The sequence below is a fragment of the Alligator mississippiensis genome, chromosome 2, assembly GCF_030867095.1.
Source record: "Alligator mississippiensis isolate rAllMis1 chromosome 2, rAllMis1, whole genome shotgun sequence".
NCBI lineage: Eukaryota > Metazoa > Chordata > Crocodylia > Alligatoridae > Alligator > Alligator mississippiensis.
The window spans coordinates 299,521,004-299,547,965 of NC_081825.1; the positions used below are offsets into that span (position 1 = coordinate 299,521,004).

The window sequence follows — 26,962 nt, forward strand, 5'->3', positions numbered from 1 at the left end:
TCAACTGCAGATGGATTTGGGCCCTTTTGGGAGGAAAAGGCACATAGATATTGTTGGGAATGCTAAGAAGAGCCAGGCAGGCATATCCAGGGGCAACAGCCTGTTTGGAATAAGTCACAGCAGATTACTGTCACCCATGCCACCATCTCTGCCAGGCGCTGGAAGAGCTGGTAAAGCATGCCCTGGATCGGAGATGGAGAGGTCACCCACCAAAGGCTCACTCACCCTTTCCCAGCAGCCCTGAGGGGGAGAAATCCCGCAGAGCCTTGCAAAAAGCTGGTCCCTGAGAAGGATGAGCATCCCCTGGACCCTTTGATGAGCAGGATCATATCTGGGGTGAGCAGCCAAGTCAGCAGAGCCTCCTTCCTCCCTGAAAGGCACCAAAGGTCACTGAGGGATCTGGAATAAGTCCCGCCGGATGTCTGGCTGGTTTCCATTGTTGAGGAATGACATTTGTGGGGCCTGTGTCACGCGCACCACAAAAGCCTGACTGCTGGGGCTGCAAAAAGAGAACTCGCAAGGCAACACAATGACCCAAGTCCTGAACACGGGGCAACAGTGAACCCAGGAGAGTTTCTTGAGCGTGGGCTTAGCGCCTTCTCACTTGAAGGAAGAGGAGACATCTCATCCCACGGTGACAGTGTCAAGAGGCAGCAGGCTGATCCAGCTGTGGTGTTCATTAGGTTTGTGGTTGCAACCAAGAGATGCCAGCCTGTGCCAGGTGCTGCACGAATGGGGAACACAGACCCAGTCCCCACGCCGGAGATTTCACCACCTGAGGCTGCACACAAGTAGATACAAAACCCCAGACAGGGCTCAGCGTCATGGGGAAATACGGAGTTCACAATGGTCGTCACAGTAAGCCGGGGTTACGGCACCCCCCGGACCACCCCGCAGCACCCGGAGGTATTTTGCAAGAATCACAGCAACACTAGGGATTTGGAGAGCTCAAGTGTGAGTCTCTACAGCTCACAGGGCAGCAGATCACCTCCCCTCTGGCTAGTTTACCGATACTCAGAGAAATCAGAGGTGGTAGCTGGCTTAGTCTGAGGTCAGGCAAGAGGTAGGGCAGGGTGGCATCATATAGGGACTAACTGGTTCAGAGAGGCACAGGCTTTCATGGACAACAACCTACTTCACCTGATGCTATGAACGGACTAGCAGAAAGAAAAGATTATACAGAGAAGGGAAAGGGACACAAGATGCTAAGAGGGGTGACAGGTGGGTGCATTAGATCAGCTGAGTTGAACAATACAAAAATCTAGAACTCCTGGTTCCAAAATGATACCTTTAATTATTTATTATTAAATTATACCAACTGGGAATAATACAATTCTAATAAAAATAAAATTCTAATAAAAATCTAATCAAAGGCATCATTTTGGAACCGAGAGTTCTAGATTTTTGTATTTTTGTCTCAGACCAACACAGCTACCAAGTACATCCTTGAGATAAGCAAGGCAGTTAGCACCCCGAGGGACACTGCTGTGAAGAACTAGTAGGACAAAATGGATTGGTCATGTGCAGTCCCTTAGGCATGCTCATCTGCTCATACCGGAGCGCTAGCGAGCAGTTGTTTACAGAGGTTGCATTCTTCTAGGTTTAATCCAGACGACAGCCATCGCTATGCACATGGTCCAAATGAAAATTGGGTCTAGTCCAAATGAACTTGTCCTCGTTGAATGAGGGTGAAAGTTAATGCAGGGGAGGGCAGTCTGAATTAGGCAATTTAAACTGTATTAATGAACACGTATATATGGCATCGCTTTTAGGAACTCAGATAAGCATCCCTTAGGAATGCAGATAAGCATTGCAAATATCAACCCCCACTTCAGGAAACTCAGTTAGGTTTTTACAACACAACAGAGGCTATCAGGCACCAAATAACCCCTTTACAAAGTCAAATGTGCCAACAACACCCTCCCAGTGACTAAGTACCAGTATCCTGACTAAGCCCCCAGCCCTGCCCAAGCACAGGGGCTACTGGTCTGTGCAAAAGGGAGCAACCCCCCTTGATTGTCTATTAACTCTTAATTTGAACTGAAAGTTGACTCGAACTGATGTGATCAGTTAACATGGTTTAGAAAACGGTGAGCACGTCTACAAATGGCCCTAGGTGACTAGCACAGATTGCTTGCACTGTTTCATCTGGTGGCACGTGGTAAATCGGCATTGCATTCACCTCCGCACCAGGTCCTGGGCAGAGGTCTCGGCTTGGCAAAGAGGATCAGATCGCACAAGGGATTTAGGATTCCCCAAAAGCTCCTAAGCAGGCGAGGACCTGGACTGAGTAACCTGGGAGTTTGGCACCTTGCCTCTTAGGAGGTGCTGCAAAGCCCCTGGGGAACCTTGCAGCTGATAAAGGTGCCAACGCACCCCTGACCCCGTGCCTTGGCACGGCTCCCTGCTGCTCAGTCCGCTCTGGGCTTCTCCAGCCTGGAAAAAACAATGGGGCCCTCTCTCCTGCAGCGACCCATCTCCTGAGCTGTCCAAAACCCCAGCATTAGCCAGACTGCTGCTTCTGCCCCATTAGGAGCCATCAGAGGGGTGAGGATGATGAAGATGAGCCATGCTGCAGCCTCCCAGAGGCAGGTGTGCAGGAGGTTATAGCTCAGGTCTCCAAACAGCAGCACCCTCCATGGATACAAGTTCCCCTATCCCCTGCTCTTGGCAAACAAATACCCACCCCTCATCTTGATCCTGTGCTCACATTGCAATCTTCATCTATATCCCAACCCAGGCAAGAAGGGCTGCACGCTTGACAGAAGCTGGGGGTGCTCAAGATGTTCCTACGTGCACCTGTTCCCTCAGACGTGAAATCTGAATCTTTTTTGAAGTGCAGAGTCTGCTGGGGTGGCCTCCCTGCGCCAGGCAATGCAGCTGCAGCCTGGCCTCGGTTCCCCTGCAATGCAAAGCCCTGGGCGGCTCTGGAAAGGAGGAACGGAGGGTGGGTCGTGTATCCCCAGCGATGACAGCACCTTGGGGACCCACCTTCTCCAAATACGTGGCAGCAAGGTGCCCTGCAGAAGAGGCCTGGCAAACAGCAGCCCCTCGAGATGGTAGAATAGGAAGGGAAGAACTGCTCCCCCAAACTCGGCCCCCGCGCTAGCTGCTCGGGTCAGCAGGCTCCGGCACATTGCTGCTTCACAGATTTCTCAGGCTGGCTGGGGATGCGGACCGAGCTCAGGCGATGCGAGCTGTAAAGATGGGAGGGGGAGATGCACACAAGCCAGCTGGTAACAGAGAGAGATATGCCACGCTATCCATTTCATCTGCGAAGGGATGGCTTGACCTTTAAAAAGTCTGGTTATGGCCAAAAATAGACAGGGACGGGCCTGAATGGTGCGCTCCTGGAACAGAGCAGAGCGCTGGAGCTCGAGAGCATACATCTCCTTTTCTCCCAGCGCAGAACATTGCTAAGGGAAGCTGACAGGCTGTCCAGTTAATATGTATAGATGACTTTTCTTAGACCAGAGAGGGAGGTTTCTGGCTCTGGAAACAGCTCCTAGGGAAGACAGTCTTTAGAAAAAGGCAAGATGTTCAAAGGCAGAGATCCAAAGACCAGTCCCATAAGCCTCAGGAGGACGCAACTGGGATTAACGCAGACAGAAGCTGGTTCTCTTACTGGCAGGCAGGCAGGAATCAAGACTGGCCTAGAAACAGGCTGTTCAAAATTTTCACCACTGAGGTCCGGGCAAGGCTGGGGCACCCCAACAGAGAATTTCTTGCATTTGGAAAAATAAATCCTAGTCTATTTTTGGAGCAGTCCATCTCTGGGATACTCAACAAACCAAGAGAGGCCCAGTGCAGGGACTTCGGGACAGGTGGAGTAGCTGGCCACCGTGCTGAGACCTGGTCCGGGTAACCTGGGAGTTGAATGCATGGAGCTGGAGCCATTTATGGACAAGGCCGTACAGCACAGATGTCTGCAGTCGCAAGGACAGGACTTGATGACCCAGAGATGCTTCCTTGTCCTTTATTTTGAAGCTCCAGTTCTCCTAGAAACTAGCCGGTATGGCACTAGGAGAATGATCAGGGCTTTGCCCTTTACATTTTGGAAATCACCCAGAGGACTCGGTGGAAAGGCACGTGGAAGCTGTAAGACCACTGCAGAAAGAAGCATCAGGAAGCGACTGGGAACCAAACCTCTGGCACTTGATGTGGACCAACCAATATATCACAAAAGTCCCCAAATGGAAGAACACCCGCTGTAGGATGGGCCTCTGCTGCAATCACTCTTGAATGATGATAGCTAATGCCCTGCTAAAGAAACCTGCTAGGTTGTAACTGGTGCTGAGGAGATGAAGATCCACCGGAGTTATCCCGTCTCAGTGGCATCATGGTCAGGCCTTGATGGCTTCCAGACAGAGGGCCAACAAGCATGAATCACCTTGCTGCCTTATGAAGGGCACCAGGGAGGTGGTGACTGTCAGCATCTGCACAATGGTTTTGTGGGACAGGTACAAAAGCCTGGAAGTCTATCCTGATAGCTCTGAGCTCCAGGGTGCAAATATGGAATCAAACCCAGATCCTTTACATCCCATGCTATATCTGCTGCCCAGGTGATGGAAGTCATGGCCAGAGGGAGGAGCAGAAAACAGCCCTCCCCCATAGGCAGCAGTGAGGCTCCTTCCACCACCTCAATCCTGCAAAGACGTGGGATGGAAACACCTTCTTGTCTATCTGCCATTTCCCCGGGGAGTTGCCTGACCAAAACCAGAGCTGGTGCTATCACAGGTGACATCTGGTAAGAGGGGTCAAGTATATGCAAGATGGCACAGGACCTAGATGGCATGACATTATCCTGAGGGAGCGTGACTGCACGGATAGGCATCTGTCTTCTGGAAACTACTCTCTTTACAGCCTGGAGCCCATCAGTGTCTGCGATGGGACACATGGCCATGCTTCAGAGGTCCCAGGAGGGAAAGAACGGGGACAGGGCACGTTCTGGGTAAGGCTGCACAAAAACCCTTCCTTCTCAGATGGGTCACTGTCAAGGACCTGGAGAGTCCCAATGGCAGACGACTGTACTGGTACTGGCTGGGTCCCCCTGTGATTCTCAGGCCCTTCCCATGGTTGGGTGAATGGCTCGGTAGAAGGATGAGTCCTCTAACATGGAGGTGAGCTGGAAGACCTGGGAAGACAGAGGCAGATATTGCCATCCTGCATTAGAGGCAGCACACTCGTTTGGTGACCCCCCAGGTCTAGGACGCGCTGACTTCTTCAGGTTAATGCAGTGGCTCTCAACCACAATGCTGTGGCCCCCTGCAACGCCATGAGATCCTTTTCAGGGCCCTGTGGGGTGCTGCATAAGTGTGCAAACACCTACACCCGATTCACAAGATCAACCCAGGGATATCGGGCAGAAATCCATCATGCCATCGAAGCAGAGCTGGAAGGGACCTCGAGAGGTCCCCTAGCCCAGCCCGAGGCAGGATCATCCCTATCCAAACCTTTCTATACAAATCTATCATCTAAATGCTTTGTAAAGCTACCATCAACCTTGACCCAATGCAAGACATAACACCCTAACCCGCCACAGGTAAAGCAGGCAACACCTTGCTTCTGTAAAAGGTTGTACCTAGACACACGAGATCCCAGGTAGAGGGCCATACGGCCCGTCCCACATCAAACCCATTCTGACCTTCGGGGGCCTTTCTGGGTCCTTTGCAACAGCAGAACTGCTCTCATATTTTTCTGCGACCAAAACGTGAGTGAAAGATCAGAGTTGGCATTTTCCGACGGGTGGCTTGAGTCCAAAAAGGCCAAGAACCACTGAGGCCAGGAAACATCAGGAGAAACAGCTTTTTTCCCAGGTGCTCTGTACTTCCAGCTATTACAACTCCTAGATAAAACCATGGGGCCAACTCGACTTGTAACAGACTCTTGTGAGACGTGTCCGTGACCAGGGATGGGAACGGGATGTGGGATGAATGAATGATCGTTCTAGACAACGACCATGGTTGTGGACAGTCATGCCTGACCTGTAGAAAGGGAAAAAATCAGTGCCTGAAGCTGGGGGCAGGTTTCAGAGAGGCTCCTGTGCGACTCTGGAGGCTCCTCTCTAACTTGCTGTCTCTGAAAGACAGTCAGGTGTGCCAAGGAGGTAGAAGACAGTCGTGCACTGAAGTACTCAGGACTTTTTTTTTTAGCAAGTGCCCCAGCTGTTGACCTCACGGTGTCTCTTCTCCCTCCTGTGGGGAGCAGGTGTGTAAATCCTACCGGATGACAACGCGGTCCTGGAGGGGATGGACCACGGCAGCTGTTCTGTGCTCAATGATCTCCATTCCCTTGGAGGAAAAGTCTTTTATAACTCCCCTGAATATCACACAGTATGCCAGCTACCTCAATGTGATGGTGGTGGCCACCAACCTTGCTGCTTCTAATGATGTCCCCTAAACCATCAATCTTGCCTCAGTCATTTCCCTCACCTCATCCCTGGTCTCCTGCGGGGTTTCGGATAAGAAAGGAGTGCCCCTTTCCCAAGGGTAGATATTATATTTGCCAAGCCAGGCCCCGCAGCTTGCAGAAATGGCAGCAAGGGTGAGGAACATGCCTTGCTTCCATCAAAGATCTAGCTTCTCAACAACATTGCCCTTAGATAGCCAACTTTGATTGCTCTTGCGCCAATGAGACTGGGGTGCCCAGAGTTTGGATGGGCACTGAAGCACTCAGAGAATTGGGAAACACCTGCTATCACTTCTCACTTGTTTGGGAGCGGGAGAGTGCCTGGGGTTGGCTCCAACCCCTGTGTCCTTGGTGGAGAGACATTTTGAACCCTGGGGGTTAGGAGTCTGCTAGGAAATGTGAACATCAGTGTGGAGCCCCTCACCCTGCCACACAGGAGAGTGGTGGGCCAAGGGACTCACGCACCATCTTTCTGCTCCCGTCCTATTTTATTTTATGAAACATCCCATTTGGGGCACGAGGACAAAACGTTCTTGCCAATTTGATGGAAGTGTGATTTTAAAGCCTTGAAGGGGAGTGATGGGCTGGGTGCTTGCTGGGGTCGGACTAACGGCCCTGGGTGGCAGGAGGGAACTGAGGATGGAGAGTGGCTGCAGCTCCACTGCACGCTTGCAGCTTGCATCGAGGAGGTGCAAAGGCCCTTCCCATGGGATCCCCACCAGCACATGGCTCAGGAACCGCAGCCTACCCTGAACATCTTCCACACTGCCAACTCCAACAAGGACAATTCCTGCATCCTTCCAACGAACCGACCAGTGCACACAAAGGCATACAGCGGAGGCCTTTGAAAGCATCAACCTGCTGCTGGAATTAGCAAGAGCCACAATGGAGCTGGGACAACGGACCCAAGGGTAGTCAGTGCCACCCCCCGCCCTTGTGCTCATATTAGAAAGGCTATTATTACTGTAATTTATGGCATTAATGTAGCTCACTTAGACTCATAGACAACGAGGGTTGAAGGGACCTCAGGGGATCACATCTAGTCCAACCCCCCTGCTCAAAGCAGGACCAGCCCCAACTATCATCCCAGCCAGGGCTTTGTCTACCTGGGTCTTAAAAACCACCAAGGACGGAGAGTCCACCACTGCTGTGGGTAACCTGTTCCAGTGCTTTACTATCCTCCTAGTGAGAAAGTTTTTCCTAATACCCAACCTCAACTTCCCTTGCTGCAACTTGAGCCCATTGCTCCTTGTCCTGCCATCTGCCCCCACTGAGAACAGCCCAGCTCCATCCTCTTTGCAACCCCCCAGCAGGGAGCTGGAGGCTGCTATTAAACCCCCCTCAGTCTTCTCTTTTGCAGACTAAATAGCCCAGTTCCCTCAGCCTCTCCTCACAAGTTATGCCCCCAGCCCCTGAACCATTTCCCTTGTCCTCCGCTGGACTCTCTCCAATTTGCCCACATCCATTCTGTAGTGGGGGCCCAAAACCAGACACAGGACTCATGCACAGGCTGTGCAAACCTTCAGGTCCCCGTTGTGGGAGAGGTTGCAGTTTGGGGAACTTACTCGGCGCAGCGGTTGCGTCCTCGGCCAGGCTGCGGTAAAAGCTCTTTGTCCCTATACTGACGCCGGCCATAATAAATCGATGCGGCTTCGTGCACAGGAAGGCTCTACCCACCATGAGCGAGGCTGGTGTTATTCGGTGTTTAATTTAATTAGCATCGGGGAGTACGATAGCATGTACATTATGGCAAAATGTTGAAGTCTGTTCTGCTAGGGACTGCACACACATAGCAAGACGGCCCCTGCCTCTGAGCCCGGGGGGGTTCACCGCCGACTTCAATGGGAGTAGCATTAGACTATCCACAGCGAGTTAGAAAATGTCACCACGAAGAGGCAAAGGAAGTATTATTATCCCCGCTTCACATATGGAGGGCAGAGGGCACCAGGAGACTTGCTTAACGAACAGGGCGAAAGGGGCAGGTAGGCTAGGAACGGACTCGTGTCTCTTGGATGCTGGGTATGTTCATACAAGACCATCCTTTCTCCTAAAGGTAGAGAGCAAACTCGCTTCTTCCCCACGAAGAAGTGTGGAGGGAAGCCGCCCTGTGTTTCAGGTTGACAAATGAAGCCCCATAAGCAAGGAGATCATATGCAGGTGGAACCAATTACATGGGCAAAAGAATAAAAAAGTCAGTGCCCAAATGCAATCAGCTGTTGGTCTGGAGCTTTCATTTCTTTCCTCTCTGTCATCCGCCTCGACACGAGAGCCGAGGGCTTTGTGCTGGGTTTATTCAATTGAGTTTTTAAAAGACTGTGCTCGTGCCATTGCCGGCTGCCTAGTGGCATATGTGATGAGGCGGTAACAACCCTCAGAGGAGCGGCGTTTGTGCAGGTAGACGCACAGAGAGGGCAAATGTCTGCCTTTGTGCAGCCGAAGCAGGAAGGTTCAGGCCTGAAAAAGGCAGCTTCCCCCCCTCGCCCCCGCCGCCCCTTCACTGCAAGCAGAAGGAAACTCTTTACTTCCCTTCTTTCATTTGGGCTCTTTATCTTCAGGCCCCGTCTACACTACCAATGCAACCGTGTTTTCCTAACCCAGTCGGCTTGCAATTATTTCATGACTCGGCTGCGGAGTCAAAGGCCCTTTGTTCCCTCCCTTCCCGCGGGGCTTTGGGCAAGCTCTGCCCCGTGCCCACTTCTGTTCTCCCTCCGCAGAAGCAGGTACACCTACAAATGGGACATTGTGCCCGAAGGACGGAGAAAAACCTCTTTCACCTCCTCTCCGCGGCACTGAATTCAGACCGTCCCCCAGACAGGCAGCTGCGACTGCCTGTTCACTTTGGGTCCGAGCCTCCCGTCATTTACACTGGTGCGAATCCAGAGTGACTCTGTTAGAGCTAGTCCAGATTGTCACTGCTCGGGATGGAGAATGGATTGAGGTCCATAGGTATTAGACTGAGCAACAAGGGATGTGTTAGTCCTCCAGAGACACCGTTCTGCTCGCAGGAAGCGACACTGCTAGCACAAAACTAGCAAACGACTGGCCCGGAGCTGCTGCTAAACTCGGTCGACTCTTGACAGCGCTCCTGTGGCAGTCGGGGGCCCGGGCGAAACCCGGGCAAGCCAACGAGGCTGCGTATCCCATCAAGTGCACTCTCGAGTGAACTGCGACACACCTGGAAAACCCGAACCGTAACAGCGATGCATCCAAACACGCCCCGGCTCCAGACAGAGTCTCCCTAGAGCAAGATCACTGTGCTGCTCTTGTGCGGGAAGGACTTTCTCCAGGCCTGCCCGGGGAAACAAGCAGTGCCTTTGTAGAGAGGCACGCTGCCGTGCGTACCCTGGAGCCCGCGGATGCGCCAGACCACTGGGCAGACAGAGGCTGCTCCAAGTCGGCGGGGGACTTGATATTTTCTTTAAACCGAACACATGCTAACAGTCTGCGGGCTTTGCTTTGGAACGGCAAATTAATGGACGTATTGATTAGACAGAAAGGCTGGACAAAAGCTGACGAGCTGTGCTCGTTTTTTTAGCATGTGTTTGTGGACGGCCAAGTCAATATTGTGTTAGGGAAGCTCACGAAGCAGCACACGCGGCGCGGCTGGGGCTGGGGCTGGCTCCAGCTGTGCCTGCAGGTTGGCGGAGCACGTTGCCGTCAGGACACGTTAGCAGGGTCTCGGCGCTTTGCGCCAAGGGTAGACTTGCGGGAAGTGACTCACAGCCACCGCTGCTCACGCTGGTTCCCTGCACAGACCACGGCGCACCTCCCGCGGTGGCACACGCCGTTATAGAAACGAATGGCAGGGACAACCTTCAGGCCACAACTAAATCTCTGCTTCGCTCAGAAAACGCTCATCTTTCACCGACCTACGCGGCTTCACGGGCTGGGCTGAAGGCACATGGGATGCCTCTGTGCTTGGGGGTGGGGCGTTTTAATTAGAGCGGTTCCTGGAGAGCGGCTCTAATTAAAATTGCTCACTGTCACGTGTATTAAGCGGGTTTAAAAATGGCTGCGGGATGCTTTATCTAAACCTCATTCGACAAGGTCACTGTTAAACCCATGGGAGCTTATACACATGACGACGAGGCCATGCTGGAGCATTTTAATAAGCACGTGGAGCAGACTCGATTAATCGAGTTCTAACTAAAACACCAACTAGCACGTGTATAGGTAGCTGCATAGCGCGCCGCAAAGCCCCTTGGCTTTATGGATTTGTGTGTTTCCCGTCGGCACAAAACTCCATGAAATGGGTCCACGAATACGGACCCCCTAAATCTCTCAGCAGGACCTGAGCTGTTTGATGGGCTGGTGATGCAGAAAGCAGTCATTGTACGGGGCCAGGAAGCAGCTCGCCTAGGCCAGGAGTGCTTGTGCAGGAAACTTCTGCGTCGGGGAGTCGGCAACACCGGTGGGAAGGAGAGCGAGATGCAGAGAGCGCAGCAAGCAGCGGGGATCGGGGAAGAGATGAAGCAAAGAGGCTGCCCCATGGAAGTTGCGGGATGAGGCATGCAATGCATCCGATCCAGCAAGGAAGGCTGCTTCTCTGCTCTGCTCTGCTCTGCCCATGGCTTTACGCTCCTGCAAAACCATCCGGAACAGCCTCTGGAATTGGGGGCTTTTCTCTTCTCTCAGCAAACCAGGCAAGGGCGGCAATCCTTCTAGCAGATTGCTGACTTACTCATTGCTACCCACTTAAGGCTCCCCGCCTTCCTCACCCCCATGTGCGGTGTTGTACAAATTCCCTGGAACAGACTTGTCCCGGCCCCAAAGAGTTTAATGCAACTTTGTGATTTTTTTTCTTCCCCTGAAAAGGGGGCAGGGTCGTTAGACCCTCAAACCACACAGCGCTGCAATGATTAACCCACCGCAAGCATGGTGTTGTAACCGGCTTATCAGCAGCTGTTTTTTCTCCTGGGCTGGGCAAGCCTTATCCTGACCTGTTTTCCCTTTGGTAAACACCCAGTGTCACTCCCGTCTCAGACCTCTTCTTTGCAAGAATTGCAGTTCAACCAGCTCTCCCAAAGGGAAATGCTCAGAGTCCACTGGTCTCTCTGCCCAGAAAGGGCTCCCATAGGGAACTCTTCGGCTCCTCCATGGCTCTAAGCTTACCTGGCAGCTGGGGGCGTCCCCTCTTTTTTGCCCAGACCAGCCTCTTGCACATGTGCCTATTGCAAGATTAGTGCCAGACCTGCAGAAATCATGGCTCAGACCCCCCAAAATCATAAGAAAACAGGGCTGCGTGCTGCGAAAGGAGAGCAGGCAGGGCAATGCAGGGAAGGAAGGGAGCAGTGCCATGGTCCCATGCCCTCCCAGCCCCTTTTAGCATGGCCTGGACCCAGGTGGGAATGGTGGTAGAAGGCTCTTGGCCCCCTTTGCACCCCTGCATCAGGCTCATCTCACTCTGGATAGGGACATGTCCAAGCTGAACTCTTGAGATGGCTTCTTTCAAACTTGGTGCATCATAAATTGGAAGAGGGCCCTCCCCATCCTCGCTGATGAGCTAGCTGCCCTGGTGCTACTCCGTGGGTCCCTGGAGGGGGCACGGCCTGCGTTCGCTCAGTCAGTCCAGAGATGCCATCATCTATTTTAAAGTAGCCGGTCTGCATGCTTCGCTGAGAGAGGAGCTGCAGTCGCTGTCGGGACCAACAAAAGTTTGCATGGCCCTACTAAGCCACGGCCTTTATTCACCCAGGGAGCCCTAGGCCTGCAGCCGAGTCCTACCTATGGCTATGTGCATCGCAGCCCATCGTTCCTCTTCATGGCAAGGCTTAACCCCAATGACCCTCTGGGGGGGACTCTTTGGTGCAGAGTCTGGTTGAACTTCTCAAAGAGCAGGTGTCTGGCACCACATCACTGCTTTCCTGCCCGAAGCGATGATGCCCCCAAGGGGGAACAGGGGGAGGAAATCTCAGTGTCTATCAACACCCAATTAAAAACATTTTGTTGCAAAAAATCCTGATGGTCTAATAAAAGATATCGTCTCTACTATGAGTCCTGATGATCAACACCCAGAGCTCTTGACGTTGGCCCCCTCTGCCATGAATCTGGGCAGGAGGAGAGAACAGGAGACAGCGCTCCCGCTCAGACCACGCTGCTACAGCCAGGACGTCCCAGATACCAAAGAGAAGGGAAAAGGAATCAGGACTCGTGGTAGAGGTGATATCTTCTATTTGACCAACTAGACTTTTGTAGGCTGACTGGCACATAAATGACTTTACCAGGTAAAGACATTTACCAGGTTGAGAGACGCATGCACGTCTTCTTCCCCGGGATGCTGTCTCTTCATCCTGGGCGTTTAATTGGGGGGGGGGGGTTGGTGTTTTCCCCATCTGCAAATGGGCAGGGAGGCTGGCACGCAGGAAAAGGGATGCCCATGGGACATGAGGTCTGTCAGTGCCAGGAGACAAGAGCGTGGCATGGGGAGGTAGGAAGGGGAGCACCGGGGGGTCGAAGTGGGAGGCTGGGAAGTGAGGGCAGATTATATTAAACCAGAGAGGAGGGAGGGAAGGACACTCCTAAAGCACGGGCCGGTCTCCCTAAGACCCCGTCTGTCCTGTCCACAGACCCCCGGCGCCTCCTTGTAGCCTGAACAACCCCTGCAACATCCTCCCGTGCCGTGAGCCAGGGCCAGCCACGCAGCAGGATCCCCGCAGGTGGAGGTGATGCCCCCCTCGCTCTCCACCTGGGATGCTGAGCAGGCAGAAAGGTTTGCTTTAAAAAGCAGCTGTATGAAACCTCTGCACGGAGGCCAGGGGACTCCCCAGTTACACATCAGCCACATGGCCCTGGAGCACCTGGTTTTGGGTCAGACCTAGTCCCCCAGCACGTGTAGGTCCCGATCACGAGCTCCGCGTATGGGCTGCGCTGCTACAAGTGAAGGAGGTTGCACACCGCCAGGTGAACAGGCACAGGTGATGGCAGGGGTCACCTCTCCACACACAAGCGGTAACAAGGGGCACTTTGGTAAGTGCTTGAAAAATTTCAGAGCCCCGTCCTGTGTTAGCTACTTGGGAGCCTACTTCTCTTTTACTTCCGGTACAACTTACGCCGCAAAGTCCCCGGTTGTGTTTGAAAATGAAACTTGGGCTCCTAAATCGCTGCAGGACTTGGGGAAGACTCTTCCCAAACCTAGAGCGGGTGGAATGGAAGCGGCTGCTTTGGATAACACGCAGGTTTGCTCTCACCCCCTCTTAACTCCTCGCTCTTTGCTTCAAGCAGGTTCAAAATGGTACAAAATGCAAAAGAAAGCAAAAAAAGCAAAAACAACAAACAAGCCCCCTCTCCAAACGAAACAGCCAGACTATTTTGGACAAGCGGGTCCAAAAAATGGCTACGGCCAACTCGAAACCGACCCCTTTTCTAACGCTCCAAGGGCGGCAGGGGAAGTTCAACTGCCCGAAGCGGCTCTCGCCAGCTTTCATGCCGACGGTACTTACTTGTGCTTGTGCTAGTGCCGATGGTATTGATGGTCGTGGGGACAGAAGAAGAAGAGTACAGGGGCAAGTGGCCATTCTCACAGCCTAGACTCTTGTCCTGCCAGCTGGAAGCGCTAACACTGATCCCAGAATCACGTGAGTTTTGCCACCCGTTGAGCTTATCGTCCGAGTTCTGTCTTTGGTGATAGTAGTGCGTCTGTCCATAATCCACCGAATCAGACCGGCCTCTGTGTTGGCTGCCGAAGCTACCCGACGTGCGATCCTCCAAGTGGTTCAGCCACATGGCGAGAGCCCCCCGGTCTTCCAAGGACGTGGCTGGGTGAATCAAAGCGTAGGACAACAACTGCCGGCTCTCTTCTATGTGTTGGTTGTGTTCGATGGAGTGAGCCAGGATTTTAGGCAACAGTTTCATGTATTCTACTTTTGCTTCGATGTTTCCCGGTTTCAGTAAAGGCAGGTGGGTTAACAATAGGGAAATCACTTTATCCTTGGATTCCTGCTGCCACTGGTTAATGATTCCTGGGGGGGAGAGAGAAAAAAAAAGAAAAAGAAAGTTGTGAAATCAGCAAACACGTCTACCAGATAACTAGATAGATTCCCACCAGGTAAATAGAGCAGAGCACAGGGACACCCCCCACCCCCGCCGGCTGTGCCACCTCCTGTGCCGTGCAGAACACAGCCTTTAATCCCAAATTTAAGCAGAAAGACCAAAGTGTATTTCTTTTTTAAAAGGAAATGAATTGAGGGCAGGGGTCTAATGGGAGGCCTCTGAAAGGGGCTGCCTCGTCAGAGAGGGAGGGCTGTACACTTCCTGAAGAATTGGGCTGTTTTCAGGGTCTCCCAAAAATCACCAGTTGCTCCTGAAAAATCCTGGCTAATCCAAGATTTAATAACTGCTTTATTTCTTTTAACAGAGAGAGAGACATTCACTCGGCGAGATGCTGAGAGAGGCCTTCAACAACACCGATGAAAAGTCACATTCAGCTCGGTGGAAAAACGCCACCGTTAAAATTTCCCGATGCGAAGCACGTCCGTTCTGCAAGTGCGACGCGCTCCTTCTCGTTCCGGCTGAATGCAAGATCTGCAGAGACACCGCTTTTCACGTGGCATCCGATGCCCTTTGCAGCAAAAGAAACGGAGAGCTTCGATGCGAGCGCGCCGGGATCCAGCACACCCAGGGCCCGGCGGCGCCATATGTGCCAGAACGCTGTCTAGCGCAAACAGACTGCCACCAGAGCTCTGCTGATTTACATCAATGAAAGATCTGGCCCTGCGTCTGTAAGCGTGTCCATTCATCAAATTAATTCTTTGGAAAAACAGAAGCCTCGGTAGTGCGAGGCATTTACATATTTCTGACTGGTACAATGCAAGTGTTTCACTACCGTGCGATGAGTCACACCGGAGAGGGCTGCCTAATGCTCCCGTGCTACAATGCAAGCCTTGAAAACCAAGACCAAAATTTGTGCTCTTATTTCTTTGCCCAGCCGCTGACAGCCCCTCGGCACATCACGCATGCCCCCACCAGCCTCTCTTGCCTGGTGGAGAGCAAACGGCCGTTTTCAGACAAAGCCACTAGGTGGCTTTCTGGAAACGTTGCTTTTTCCGACTCAAAAAACCCCTCTTGCAATAATGTAATAATACTGCCTCCTCGCCCAATGTGCCCCGAGGTACCTCGACGCTTTCAGTTCTGCAATCCTTTCCAGGTTCCTTTCCTCGGGAGGAAAACGATCGGCGGGAGAACGCGACTTTGCGATTAAACCATTGCAATGAAAGCGAAATGAGCTGAAAACGAGCTCTGCAACCAAAGCAGACGGGGTGCACGGGGGGTGTCTACGGGGCGATGCACTCTCCACGCGTGAGCACTTCCAAGTGCCTCATCCCAACTGGCCCATTGCTCAGAGGTAATGGCTAAGGCCCAGGGGCTCCTAATGACCTGCGATGCAGCATCTAAGTTCAGCTCCTCTGCGACGCTTGCACAGTCAAGGGCCTAAAAACGGGCTCTACAAAAGCCATGCTAACGAGCAGGGAGCTGCCCAAGCTAGTCAATAGGCAATGTTAAGGAGAGGTGTGGGTCTTAAGTCCCCTCCCAAGAGACTTAGGCCCCTTACGTTGGGTGCTGGGGAAGTGCCCATCTGCTGGGACTCTCAAACCTGACCCCTCACCTGGAGGTAGACACCAGAGACAGCCGTTCCTCATGGCTGCAACGCTCCTACCAGAGCTAAATGAGGCAGGAGACCCAGGTTCAGTTCCTTTCTCTGCCTCGGATGGCTCAAACCTGCATCGCCGGCCCCCAAGGGGATGCTCCAGCTTCCAGGCCATGGGGTATTTGGGGGTGCGGAGGTGGAGGGGGTCTCGCTTCCTCCTGAAACGGCTCTGCTTTGCACAGTGGCATTACGTAGCTTGGTGGCTCTGGCAGCAACGAGGAACATGAGTTGGGTTCAAGCCCTTGCTCTGTCCTTCTCCCACGGCCCCTGAGCAATGGACTATAACAGAAGTGCTCAACCCCTGGCCTGCGGAGCTATGTCCCTTGGCCCACGGGGTTCCCCACAGGTCCAAAAATTTGGCAGCAGGGGAGTGGAGACTATTAGCACTATCACCTCACCTCTACTGCCAAGTTTCCAAGCCTTGTAGGCTAAAAAACATGGTCCTGCACGTGGGCACAGAGTCATGGGCATGATTTGGCACAGGGTCTGATCCTGCATGGGGGGCCAGGAATGGAGCCAGGCCTGACTTGTTGCATGGACCTGGGGCCATGTGTCAGGCTGGCCCCGCAGACTGGATCAGGCCCCAGCTGGCCCAGCCCCATGCACCACATCAGGCCCTGGTCCTGCACCACTCATCCAGGCCAAGGAGCTGAAGGGTTGGGCACCACTGGCCTCTAAAGTCAACTGGGGCTTTTACAGGATGGCCCTTGAGGGCCCAACCAACCCTATGCTTGGGTGTGCATAGCTTTATTTCCTAGTAGTTAGGGCCCTTCTTTGGGAAAGAGGAGACCTGGCTTCCAGTCTGTGCTCTGATGACTTGGTGTAAACCACCGAAATAAATACATAAAGCAGGCACTAGATGCACCACCATCCACCTCGGCTGTGCTCTGTGCACGATACAATACAAAAGCTCTGAAAGTGCCACGCGGGTAAGTCAGGCCGAGGAACACCCCATTCGTGGAGCCTCACAGGATGCAAACCCCTCTCTGATCATCGCCAGGGACCCTGGTTTCCTCTGATAAAAAATAATCCCCAATTTTCCCATTTAAAAAAGTAACCTAAAATCCACATTTTTACATGATCAAACTGAAACGCCACTAATATATAGAGGAGTGTACTTGGTAATCGTATTGATCTGAGACAAGAAGATGTTCAAAAAACTAGAACGCGTGGTTCCAAAATGTTACCTTTTATTAGACCAACTGGGAGATTGCAAAAAAATGGTCCTTTTCTGCAAGCTTTCAGGATCAAAGTCCCTTTGTCAGGCTCTGGGAAAAGTATAGATGGTACAAGATGGTAAGAAGTCCACATAGGTAGGAAATAAACTTCATTTTATTTCCAAAAATAATGCAAATAGTGAAAAAATGAAGTTTATTTCCTACCTATGAGGACTTCTTACCATCGTGTACCATCTTTTCCCAGAGCCTGACGAAGGGACTTTGATCCCAAAAGCTTGCAGAAAAGGACCAGTTTTTTGCAATTTCTAATTCTAATTTCTAATAAAAGGTAACATTTTGGAACCACGCGTTCTAGGTTTTTGTATGTCACTAATACATAGATATACATATAGTGGTGTTTCATTTTAATCGGGGGGAAAATGCAGATTTTGGGTTACGTTTTTCAATCCGAAAATTGGGGATTTTTTTTTTTTAATCTGAGAAAAACAGGATCCCTGCTCATCACTGCTTGCATTTCAGTAGCTAGGGGCACACCCAGACCCATTGGCTCTTAGTGAGCTTTACTTGCAAAAAACCTTAGCACGCCAGGGCTTCAGGTGCCTCCAGGATTAGGCAGCAGCTGGGGTGGGGGTGTTTCACGTTCTGAATTTTGTATTTAGCTGCCTACAAGGGCTGTTAAATGAGACCAAGGCACCGAAGCCCTTCCATGCATCCAGCTGGGGAGGGTGGGGGAGGCGCAGCAGGCAGGGTGCTGGCAGAGAGGGGTACGAAGGATTTTCTTTGCTCTTCTCCGCACCGGTGATGACGACTTGCACCCTTTCCGCACTCTCTCCCCAAAGAGCACTTGGAGGAAACTTCTCTAAGGACTCACAAAATCGTAAAGCAGGGCTGGAAGGGGACTCCCGAGGTCATCCTGCCCAACCACCTGCCTGAGGCAGGATCAGCCCTGTCCAACGATCCTCGCCAAGCCCAAATCTGAACATGTCGACTGACACAAGGCACGCATTCACAAGTGACGTTAGCCTCCGCCGGCTGGTCAAGAGACCACGGAGGGGGCGGCCGCCCACATGTAAAGCCCAGCAGTACGGGCAACTTCTTTGGGAAGTTCATTGCAGGCCAAAAATCTGCATGGCGCGGCCCCGCGTGCAGCTGTGGGACATTGGGGACCACTGCTCCCCGCCAGGTTACAAGAAGTGACACCTGCCTTTCTTTCCGTTTCCATGATCTCAAACTGATGGGGTTATCCTGGGAGGTTTGTGTGTGGAGACCAGCCATCAGGCCCTTCCTAGACTTGAGACGCACACCTAAAGCGTGACTCAAGGGTTTCACTAACATTTTAATTAATAGAGTGTGCTTGACCCCTACCAGGAGCAGTTAATGTGTGTACACCCCGTTGTCCTTGGCTACACAAGGTGCTCACGGGTGTTTAAATATGCACTGGGTCATGTGCATGTTGCACACGCTTCGTTTTCGTGGTCCGTAGGGTCCAGGACTGCGTCCCAGGAAACCTGCACCCATCAGTTTTCTGCCCGCACCTGCCCGGAGCACAAGGCACCGGGTTTTGCACCGGATGCAGACAGTAGGCCCGCAGCTGGAGGTTTCACACGAGAAGGCTGGCTCCGGCCTGCCCAGATACAGAACATCCCCTTCCCAAAACGGGAGCCCCAGGGACAAAAGCAGGAGGTGGAAACCGTTCAGATGCATTGGGGTTAGCATCAGTACGAGCTGCTGGGTCCGGCTCCTCTCCTCTCCTCCCCGCCCTGCGCGAGTTAATCGCAGGATTAAAATAGAACGATGTTATTCCACACCCATTTCGCAGAATATTTCCAGGGCTCTCTTGAGCACACGAATAATCCAGCAAAGGGACAAAGCCTACTCAGCAGCCTGGCAGCTGAGTCCCGACCTCACGCAGGGTTTGCTTGATGCCCATCCGGCAGCTAACCACCTACTCCCGCTCCCGGACAGCTCCCCACCTTACTGCCGGCTGCCGGGCCAGCTGTGCTGTCCGCCCGTCAGCTGCCGCCTCCTCTCTGCCTTGCGAGCAAGCAACCAGAGGATGTCCCAAATTAGGATCCACGTCCCCCTGTGAAGAATGCAGCCGGGGCAGCTGAGAGCGGGCCCCGCGGACCCAGCAGTGCCCGCAGGGAGGGTACCAGGGGGAGGGCACCGGATCGAGCTGCGACAGGAGGCAGGAAGCCGAAAGGCCTGTGTAGGAGAGAAAAATCCCGAGCACCCTGCCTCTGCGGCACGTGCCTTTCTATCCTTGTCCCCACCTGACATGCAACCCACAGAGCCTACCCGCTCCCTAAAATAACCGAACCCCACCTTGCGCTCCACCCGTCCTCTTGAGACAGGTTGGAGAAAGAGAGGCTCTAATTGTTTTTGGACTCAGCCTAAGCCCAGGAGAGAGGACTCGGGGAAGCGGGGTTTCAGGAAACCAAAATCACCCTCTTACAAGATCTACTGGCTTTGAGAAGCCTCGAGAGAAAGCAAAGGCCTTGTCCAGACACGGTGCAGGGAACGGGGATGCGAACTAGACTGCGATGAGAAAAGGTCCGGTGTGTAAACCGCTCCATAGACGGTGCAGGAGGCAGGGGCACCGTGGAGGCAGCTGAGTTCATCACCGAAGCACAGGAAGGACGTTTCAAACATGCTGCTTGCAAGCTCGGGAAGGAGCATCCCCGGCCTCCAAGAGAGTCAGCAGTTCAAAGCCAGCAGCTGGGGCAGGCTGAAGTTTCCCAGTCTGCAAAACGAGCCAGGGACCTCGTCAGAAAAGGCCCCTGCTCAGAACAGGGCTGGCGGAGCGTGCAAAAGCCGTTCTGCTTCCCAGCCAGAACCGGGCCATGCCCAATTAAACTAATCGGATGCGCAACACTTTCTGGAAAAAGGTTTGAGTCGGAGCCAAAGCTTCAGGCCCGTCCTGTTCGCCCAGCGCTAGGTAGACCCCGAGGTACACGTTGCGATGGAAGGAGGGAAGGCTGACGGCCCAGGGAGACCAGACCAGCGTCCCGTCCCCTGCTTTCACAAAGCATCCTTGCTTCGCAGAAGAGATGCACAAAGGGGTGGCGTTAATCTTATATAGACATCTAATTCCTAACTTGCCAAATGCTTGACTTTGCAGCCTAAATAACCCTCTTTTGTACACGGGCGGTCCCCCTCCTTGACCGCTGCAATACATCTGTATGACGGGAATACCACAATGACCACCCCAACTGAGCTGACCTCAGCAGTTTTGTTCCATAAGGCCATCCCAAACTGGTTTTGCACATGGTTACTCAAGGTCTAAGCCAAGAAGAGGAATTCCTGAAGCCCCTGGCACGTCAGATGGGACACGGCAAGGAGGTTGTTTTGAACAGGTGTGCAAAAATGTGAATGCACCTGTGCACCCATGGCTGCATGCATGGATACCGCAAACACACAAGAAAATGAGGCCAAAGGACCTCCACGCTCGTTCTAAGTGGTGGTTTGTGCTTGCAGTACAGGGGCTTGGACACAGCCGCAGCAGCGCTGAATGCCTCCAGCATTGGTAGAGGGTTTTGATTTGCAAGTGATCAGGAGGTTTCCATTTTTTTAAAATATTGGGCCTGTAGAAGAAAGAGCAGCTGACGGCATGACCAGGACCGAGTTTACCGCATCATACAAGAGGCCTTAAAAGGATGCCCACACCGCGGTGGAACGACGCTAGGGAGCGTTGCCGTGAAATCATGCCCTGCCCACTTGTTCCCACTCCGTGTGCAATTGCCACGGAAACATCACGTGTCTGCCACGAAGAGTGGCACTGGCCAAGCCCAGTGCTGGTCTAAATGCATGCACTTGACATTGAGAGCCTCGGAGAGGTCCTAGATCAGGGGCTGGCATCATTTGGGCAGCAGCAGAGCACGATATAAGGCTGGCTGCCATCCCTGGTGCCATGCCCCACCATTTGCCGCCACGTGCCATGGATTCCCTCACCTCCAAATGCTGCCGAACCACTGCCAGCATCCCGGCTCTGCAGGCTGGTTACAATCCCAGCAGGCTGCATCCAGCACATAAAACTGGATTATAATGGACACGCTATGCAGGCGCCCAACAGTGGCACTGGGGAGCTTTTGGTGCACGTGGCTTGGGAGGGAGTGCCTTTGTTCTCGCGTGGGCCAAGGCAGCGTAGACAAGCGCCTGAAGCATTTTAAAGACAACTTATCAGAGCAAACGCTGTCGCTTTGAAGCCAGGCCGGAGCGCTTTGCTGCAGAGAAGCCTTATCCTGCAATGTCGCATGCAGGGGAGGGGTTTTGCTGAGGAAGGCAGGAAAATGCATCAGTGGGGCCACGGGCAAGCAGGTAAAAATTAATGATTTGTATTGTACAGACCAGACAACAGGTTAGAATGAGTAACGAAGATGATAATTACAGACGGGGAGGATTTTGAAAACTGCCCAAGGATTCTCAGAGTGACAGCACACATGTTTAAATACCAAGGCTGGTATTATTGCCGCACAATGGTAAGTCAGCTCATTTAAGGGGCTCTAGTTGTTAGTAAATGACACTTAAATTGCTGTTTTATTATACCCTTGTTTTCAGTTGAACAACATCTCCCGTAAAAGGGTTCTCAGAAGTGCATTCCCATCATCGGTTCAGGCAAGAAATGGCTACGAGTTAGACGCGTGCATCCAGAAGGTACTGGCTAGCCGGAATAATGTCGCTATATTGGTAAATGGGGACTGTGCTCTAAGTGGGAGAAACGTGAAAAACGGTATTATACATTCAGCTGCGATCTCTCGCCTTGCAAGCAAAGCAGCGCTGAGCCTGGCTGGTAGTCAAAAGAGAAGCATGCCATGACCTACTACTTAGCCCTTTTATAGGCGCAGACTCCTCAGACCAAAGCATTGCTGCGCTTCATGCCAAACGCCGACAGGTGCAAACTGCACTGTCCCAGCGAAAATCATGTCTGCTGGAGGGCTTTGCCCTGGTGCAAAAGGCCTGACCCAGAAGAGCCTTGTCCTGGGAAGTTCAGGTCTCCCAGGCTCCCGTGTTTGCAGGTCTTTGCAAGATCCGTGCAATGTGATCAGGCAGGACTGGGATGCTGCACGGGCTGTCCCTCAACTGAGGCATCAGTCTGAACGGCCAGATTATGAGCCATCAATTGAGATCCTGCGGCAGGCACGCATCGCTGTACTAACCTCTGTGGGCCCATCCAACCTCCTGGACAACACGCTTCTGTCCAGCTGCCCCCATTTTGAGCCTGATAACTTGTGTCTGGCTAATGCACGCCCTCCAAAAAGGTATCCGAGCAGGATTTAAAGACCTCCAGAGATGAAGAATCCACCACCTCCCAGGTAGTTTGTTCCAATGCTCGTTCACTCTCTACGGTACAAAGTTGTGCCTTGTCTGCTATTTATCTGGCTTCGACTCCCAGACATCAGTTCTTCTGCCTTTTGCAATTAGATTAGGGATCCCTTTTCTGCACTGTATTTTCTCCCCACAAAACTACTGTTACACTCTGCCCAAGCCCTCCTTCAGCTTTCTTTTTGATAAAGTAAATGAAACCAGGCCTATCACATTCACTCCGCGCTTTCCATTAGATACAGAACTCGTTTCGTGTGGGGTGCTGCTTCGTCCTCGTAGCCAGCTGTCGTGCTGCACCCCAGAAGTGGCTGCATTTTGATGGTGTAGCAAAACCCCCCGTTTCTCTCTTATTTATTTATTTATTTTAAAATGCATTCCCTCCCCTTCCCCAATCATTTCTGACTTTTTCTCTCCCTCTCTTTTCCCTATAGATAAGTATAAGTGAGTTCAGACTTAGATAAGCTTTAAACATTTCTATTTGGGTAGCAAGTTTTTGGTTTTGGATATCCACCGTTGTATATTGTATTATTATAATTTTTGTACTGATTTTTATAGTTTCATATGGATGCTGTACGGTTTAGGCCTGTGTCTGTAAGTGAACCAAAGTCATGTCAAGTTTCCATTTTTTTATGTCAAGTCTCCATCTTGTGTCCTCTGCCCGGGCATCCCATGTTGCACCTGTATGAGTCACATACCCCTCCCATGTAAATTGGTTCCCCGATGAATGAGTGTGATTGGAAATGACTGAAATGCAATGGTAGCAGGCCTCTACGCAATGGCCTGTAACGACTGGGCCATCACCTCGCATTGATTCACCCAGGAACCACGCGCCTCACCCACGAACAGAGACAAGACCAGCATCTGAAAGACAAAGGACCCTGCAAAACCAGCAACTCCCACCATTACAGACACCCAAAACTGCACGTCCCTGCATGCAGCGCACATGCTCAGTGCGCCAGGGGCTGACCCCTGCCTGGGCATGCCTCCTGTCACTAGGGTCACACACAGTCTGCCCCTGTAACAAGGGGCAGTGAAGACAGACCCAGTGGGACACCCTCTCCATCTGGACCAGCACCATGCCACACCGCCGATCCACCCAGAGGCCCTGCCAGCAACCCCCTCTGGACAACACCTACTGGACAAGGACCCCGTCCAGCCTGGATAGGTAGATATTGCCTGCACACCTCCTCCCACAACTTGGACTCTCTGTCGCTCTCTCTCCTTGCGGACTTCAGCCCCTGCACCAAGTCTCTTTAACCTCTGCTGCCAGTGTGAGTGCGTGTGTGTAAGTGTGTGCGCGCAAGGGAACCAATCTGGCATTGTGTCACCATCTCCCCTGTTCAATAAAACCACTGTCATTTGCAACCCCGAGTTGGGTCATGTTTTACTGAATCCCAGTCCCTTCCCTGTCTTAAATTCCAGCCTTGCTCTCTCTCCCAATTCCAGCCCCGACCCCCCTCCACTAGTTTCCAGATCTCCTCTCAATTCCTACTGCCTTTTCCCTGTGACTTTCTGCTGCCTGTCTCTGCTTTCCTGCTGCCTTTGTCTCTCCTGCTGTTCTGCAGGCTTTGGGCGTTGTCTTTTAATCAATTAAGATCACTTAACCTCCCCCAGCCTCCTTCTTCAGCCCAGGCCCCTCTAATCTACCGGTTCTAACCCCGGTCCCGGTGACTTTCATTTCCAGTAACTTTAACTCCCTACACTTCTACTTTCTTACCTTAACCTTTCCCCAGGTCTCCCAAGTACACCAAGCACATGCATACATACACATCACAACACCCAACTTAGGAACTCACCTGTGTGTATGTGTAGGTGGGTGGTATGTGTGTGAATTAGTGAATGCACACAGATATATATACACAGCATTGGCATTGTGTGTGTGTGGTATATGACTTAGTAATCCACGTATGTGTATTGGATGTGCAGGTGTCGGTAACTGGTACCTGATTCTGTCTAAATGTGGTGTGTGTAGCGTGTATGGGCTTAAACTGGTGAGAGGTGTGCATGAACCTAGACTGGTTATTAGTGATCACGAATTAGTGATCTGTGTCTAACTTCTGGGGTGTATAGTGTATGTGCTTGAATTGGTGATAAGTATGCATGTGCCTAGGCTGGTTTGGATGAGTGTGTGCCTGAGCTGGTAGTGTGTGCGTGTATGCACCTAACTGATTTGTGTGTGTTTGTATATGTGCAATTGTGTCACACCCTCCTGTCTAACAGCGCAATATTGAGATCCTGAGAGCTGGCCTGACCCCCCAGGGCAACAATGGCAGATGAAGAGATCCTTACATGGATGGTGGTGGTGGTGGCGGCGGGGAGGCAGACAGCATCCTTCCAGATAAAAGGATTTAAAATCACTCCTTGCAAGTGTTACTACCTGTAGGTGAAACTTCTTAAACTAATCTGTTTGGGTAAAACTCCCTCGACTGCTTGTCTTCCTGCGTTAACTCTCTATCAAAAGAACATTAAAACTGAGGAAAATAGAGAGAGGCTGCAAATCCCCCGAGAATCCCTCACCTTCCCTGCCAGAATACGCCATCTCCTTTTCCGCCGCTGTTTAAAATTGGCAATTCCCCCCACACAGATCAGATAATAGAAACTGTAACGAGCGCCGTTTCCTCGTTCTAACTGACACCAATTAAAACGAGCGTCACGGTATCAATTACTGCAGGCTCGCCCATCGCACAGCACTGGGAGGTGGCTGGAAGAGATGCACTCAGCGCGGCGGCCTTTTCAAAGCCTGCGCCAGCAAAGAGGGCCAGGAGCTTGCTTCGGCTTGGCTGCAAAGCTGCGACGGCTGAGCCTGGGAGCGGCCCCCAGCCTGCAGCACACCGAGGCCCGTGGGCTTCTTGCAACGGCGACGTGCACGCTGGTGTCAATCGGAGCCCGTTACGTTCAGAGCTGAGTTATTCCCTGTGCGCTGGGATGGAGGATGCGGTCCATGAATGCAGGGTGACACACTGGAGAAGGGGTGGCTTTATGGCACTGTTCGTCCCCCCAGTCTTGGGCCCAGCCCTACTGAGGCACCTGTCCTCTCCCCAGCAAACGAAACAGCTGCAACCAGAGGCTGTTTGCCTCCCTTGCCGTCCTCCCACCTGCCCACAGGAGTGGAGCGAAATATTTGGGCCCCTATGGGAAGCATAATGCCGACTTTATACTTGACGTGGGCCAGCCACGTCTTTCGGATATCCGACTCCAGGCTCCAGAAGCAAGTTTTACGCTCCCAGCTCAATCAAGGTGTGCGCTCAAGAGGAGGGCAGAGAAAGCACTTCAAAGATGTCCTCGAGGCCAGCTTGAAAAGTAATGCAACACCAACATCAACTCATGGGAAACTCTGTACCCAGGACTGCCCCAAATGGAGGAAGAGTCTGCTGCCAGGATCTCAGCACTTTGGAAACCTTATGACAACAGGAGACGGAAAAGCAGGAGCGGCAGAAACAGCGTCATAGACCGAAGCAAGAACCCAGAGCCACCCTCCCTGCATGGAAACACATGCCCAAGCTGCAACAGAGTGCACTGATACCCAATAGGCTTCATTAGACATCCCTGGACCCACGCATAGGACAATTATCCTCAACTGTGAGGGATTGCCTCTACCGATAAAGCCCAGCTCCCAGAGGAGAACAAGCCAGAAGAGGCCATCAGGACTATTCAGCGTCAAGGAGCAGGAACGGGAGCAGAAAGCAACTCGGCTCTTCTGCAAACCTCCCAGATCTCTCATATCTTGGCTTTTCAGTGAGGAGCAAGAGAGTCGACGCGGTGCAACCTGATAACGGATCTAACGCCAGGCTGGAAGCTGCATTATTCCCTCGCAGGGCCATGCCTTGCACCCTGGTTCCTCTGAAACGGTGCCGACGGGCCACCCATCATCCATGGAAACCTTGATGGTTTCCACTGATGGCTATCTACTCACATGGTGCTGGCTCTCCTCCTCAATCCCAGCTGCTCCATCCCATTAAAAGCAGCTAAAAATACATTAAATACTTTCCTAACGTGCCTTTTCGGCATAAGCAACTGCTGCAGTTGCTGCAGAGAGGTTAGGAGGCTGTGCTTGGGAGACGACTGCACTGCTGTCCGGAGAAGGGGACAGGGGACGAAGACGGACCGCTAGCTGTGGCCCACGCTTTGAGAGCTCCCCGCTTTGCACTGCATCGGTTTTTCAGTAAAACCAAAGTGAGAATCAGAAAGCAAGTAAAGACAAAGTGCTAGAAATACCGCCCGGAAGTGTGGTCTGGCATTGACACACACGCAAATTAGAGAGGTTAACTGAAGCAAGCTGTTTCTGTCTTTGGCTTCTTTGATGATGCTATGATTAGCTTTGGCGCGAGTGAACTACCTGCCGTCCCCTTTGATCGTTAAGTGTAATGGCCCTAATTCATCCACCGGGATCAATACCTGTAGGCATTGTCAG

At 52.3% G+C, this 26,962-nt stretch overlaps 1 protein-coding gene across 2 annotated transcripts in view; it reads right to left on the minus strand.

The window, feature by feature from the left end:
• The window catches only part of SAMD4A (sterile alpha motif domain containing 4A), a 171,190-nt gene that overhangs the window by 63,320 nt on the left and 80,908 nt on the right, over nt 1–26,962 (minus strand). For both annotated transcript variants that reach the window (XM_006269683.4, XM_006269684.4), the window contains exon 3: nt 13,848–14,366. In XM_006269683.4, coding sequence (XP_006269745.1) covers nt 13,848–14,366 — 519 coding nt within the window. The remainder of the gene's footprint in view (nt 1–13,847; nt 14,367–26,962) is intronic.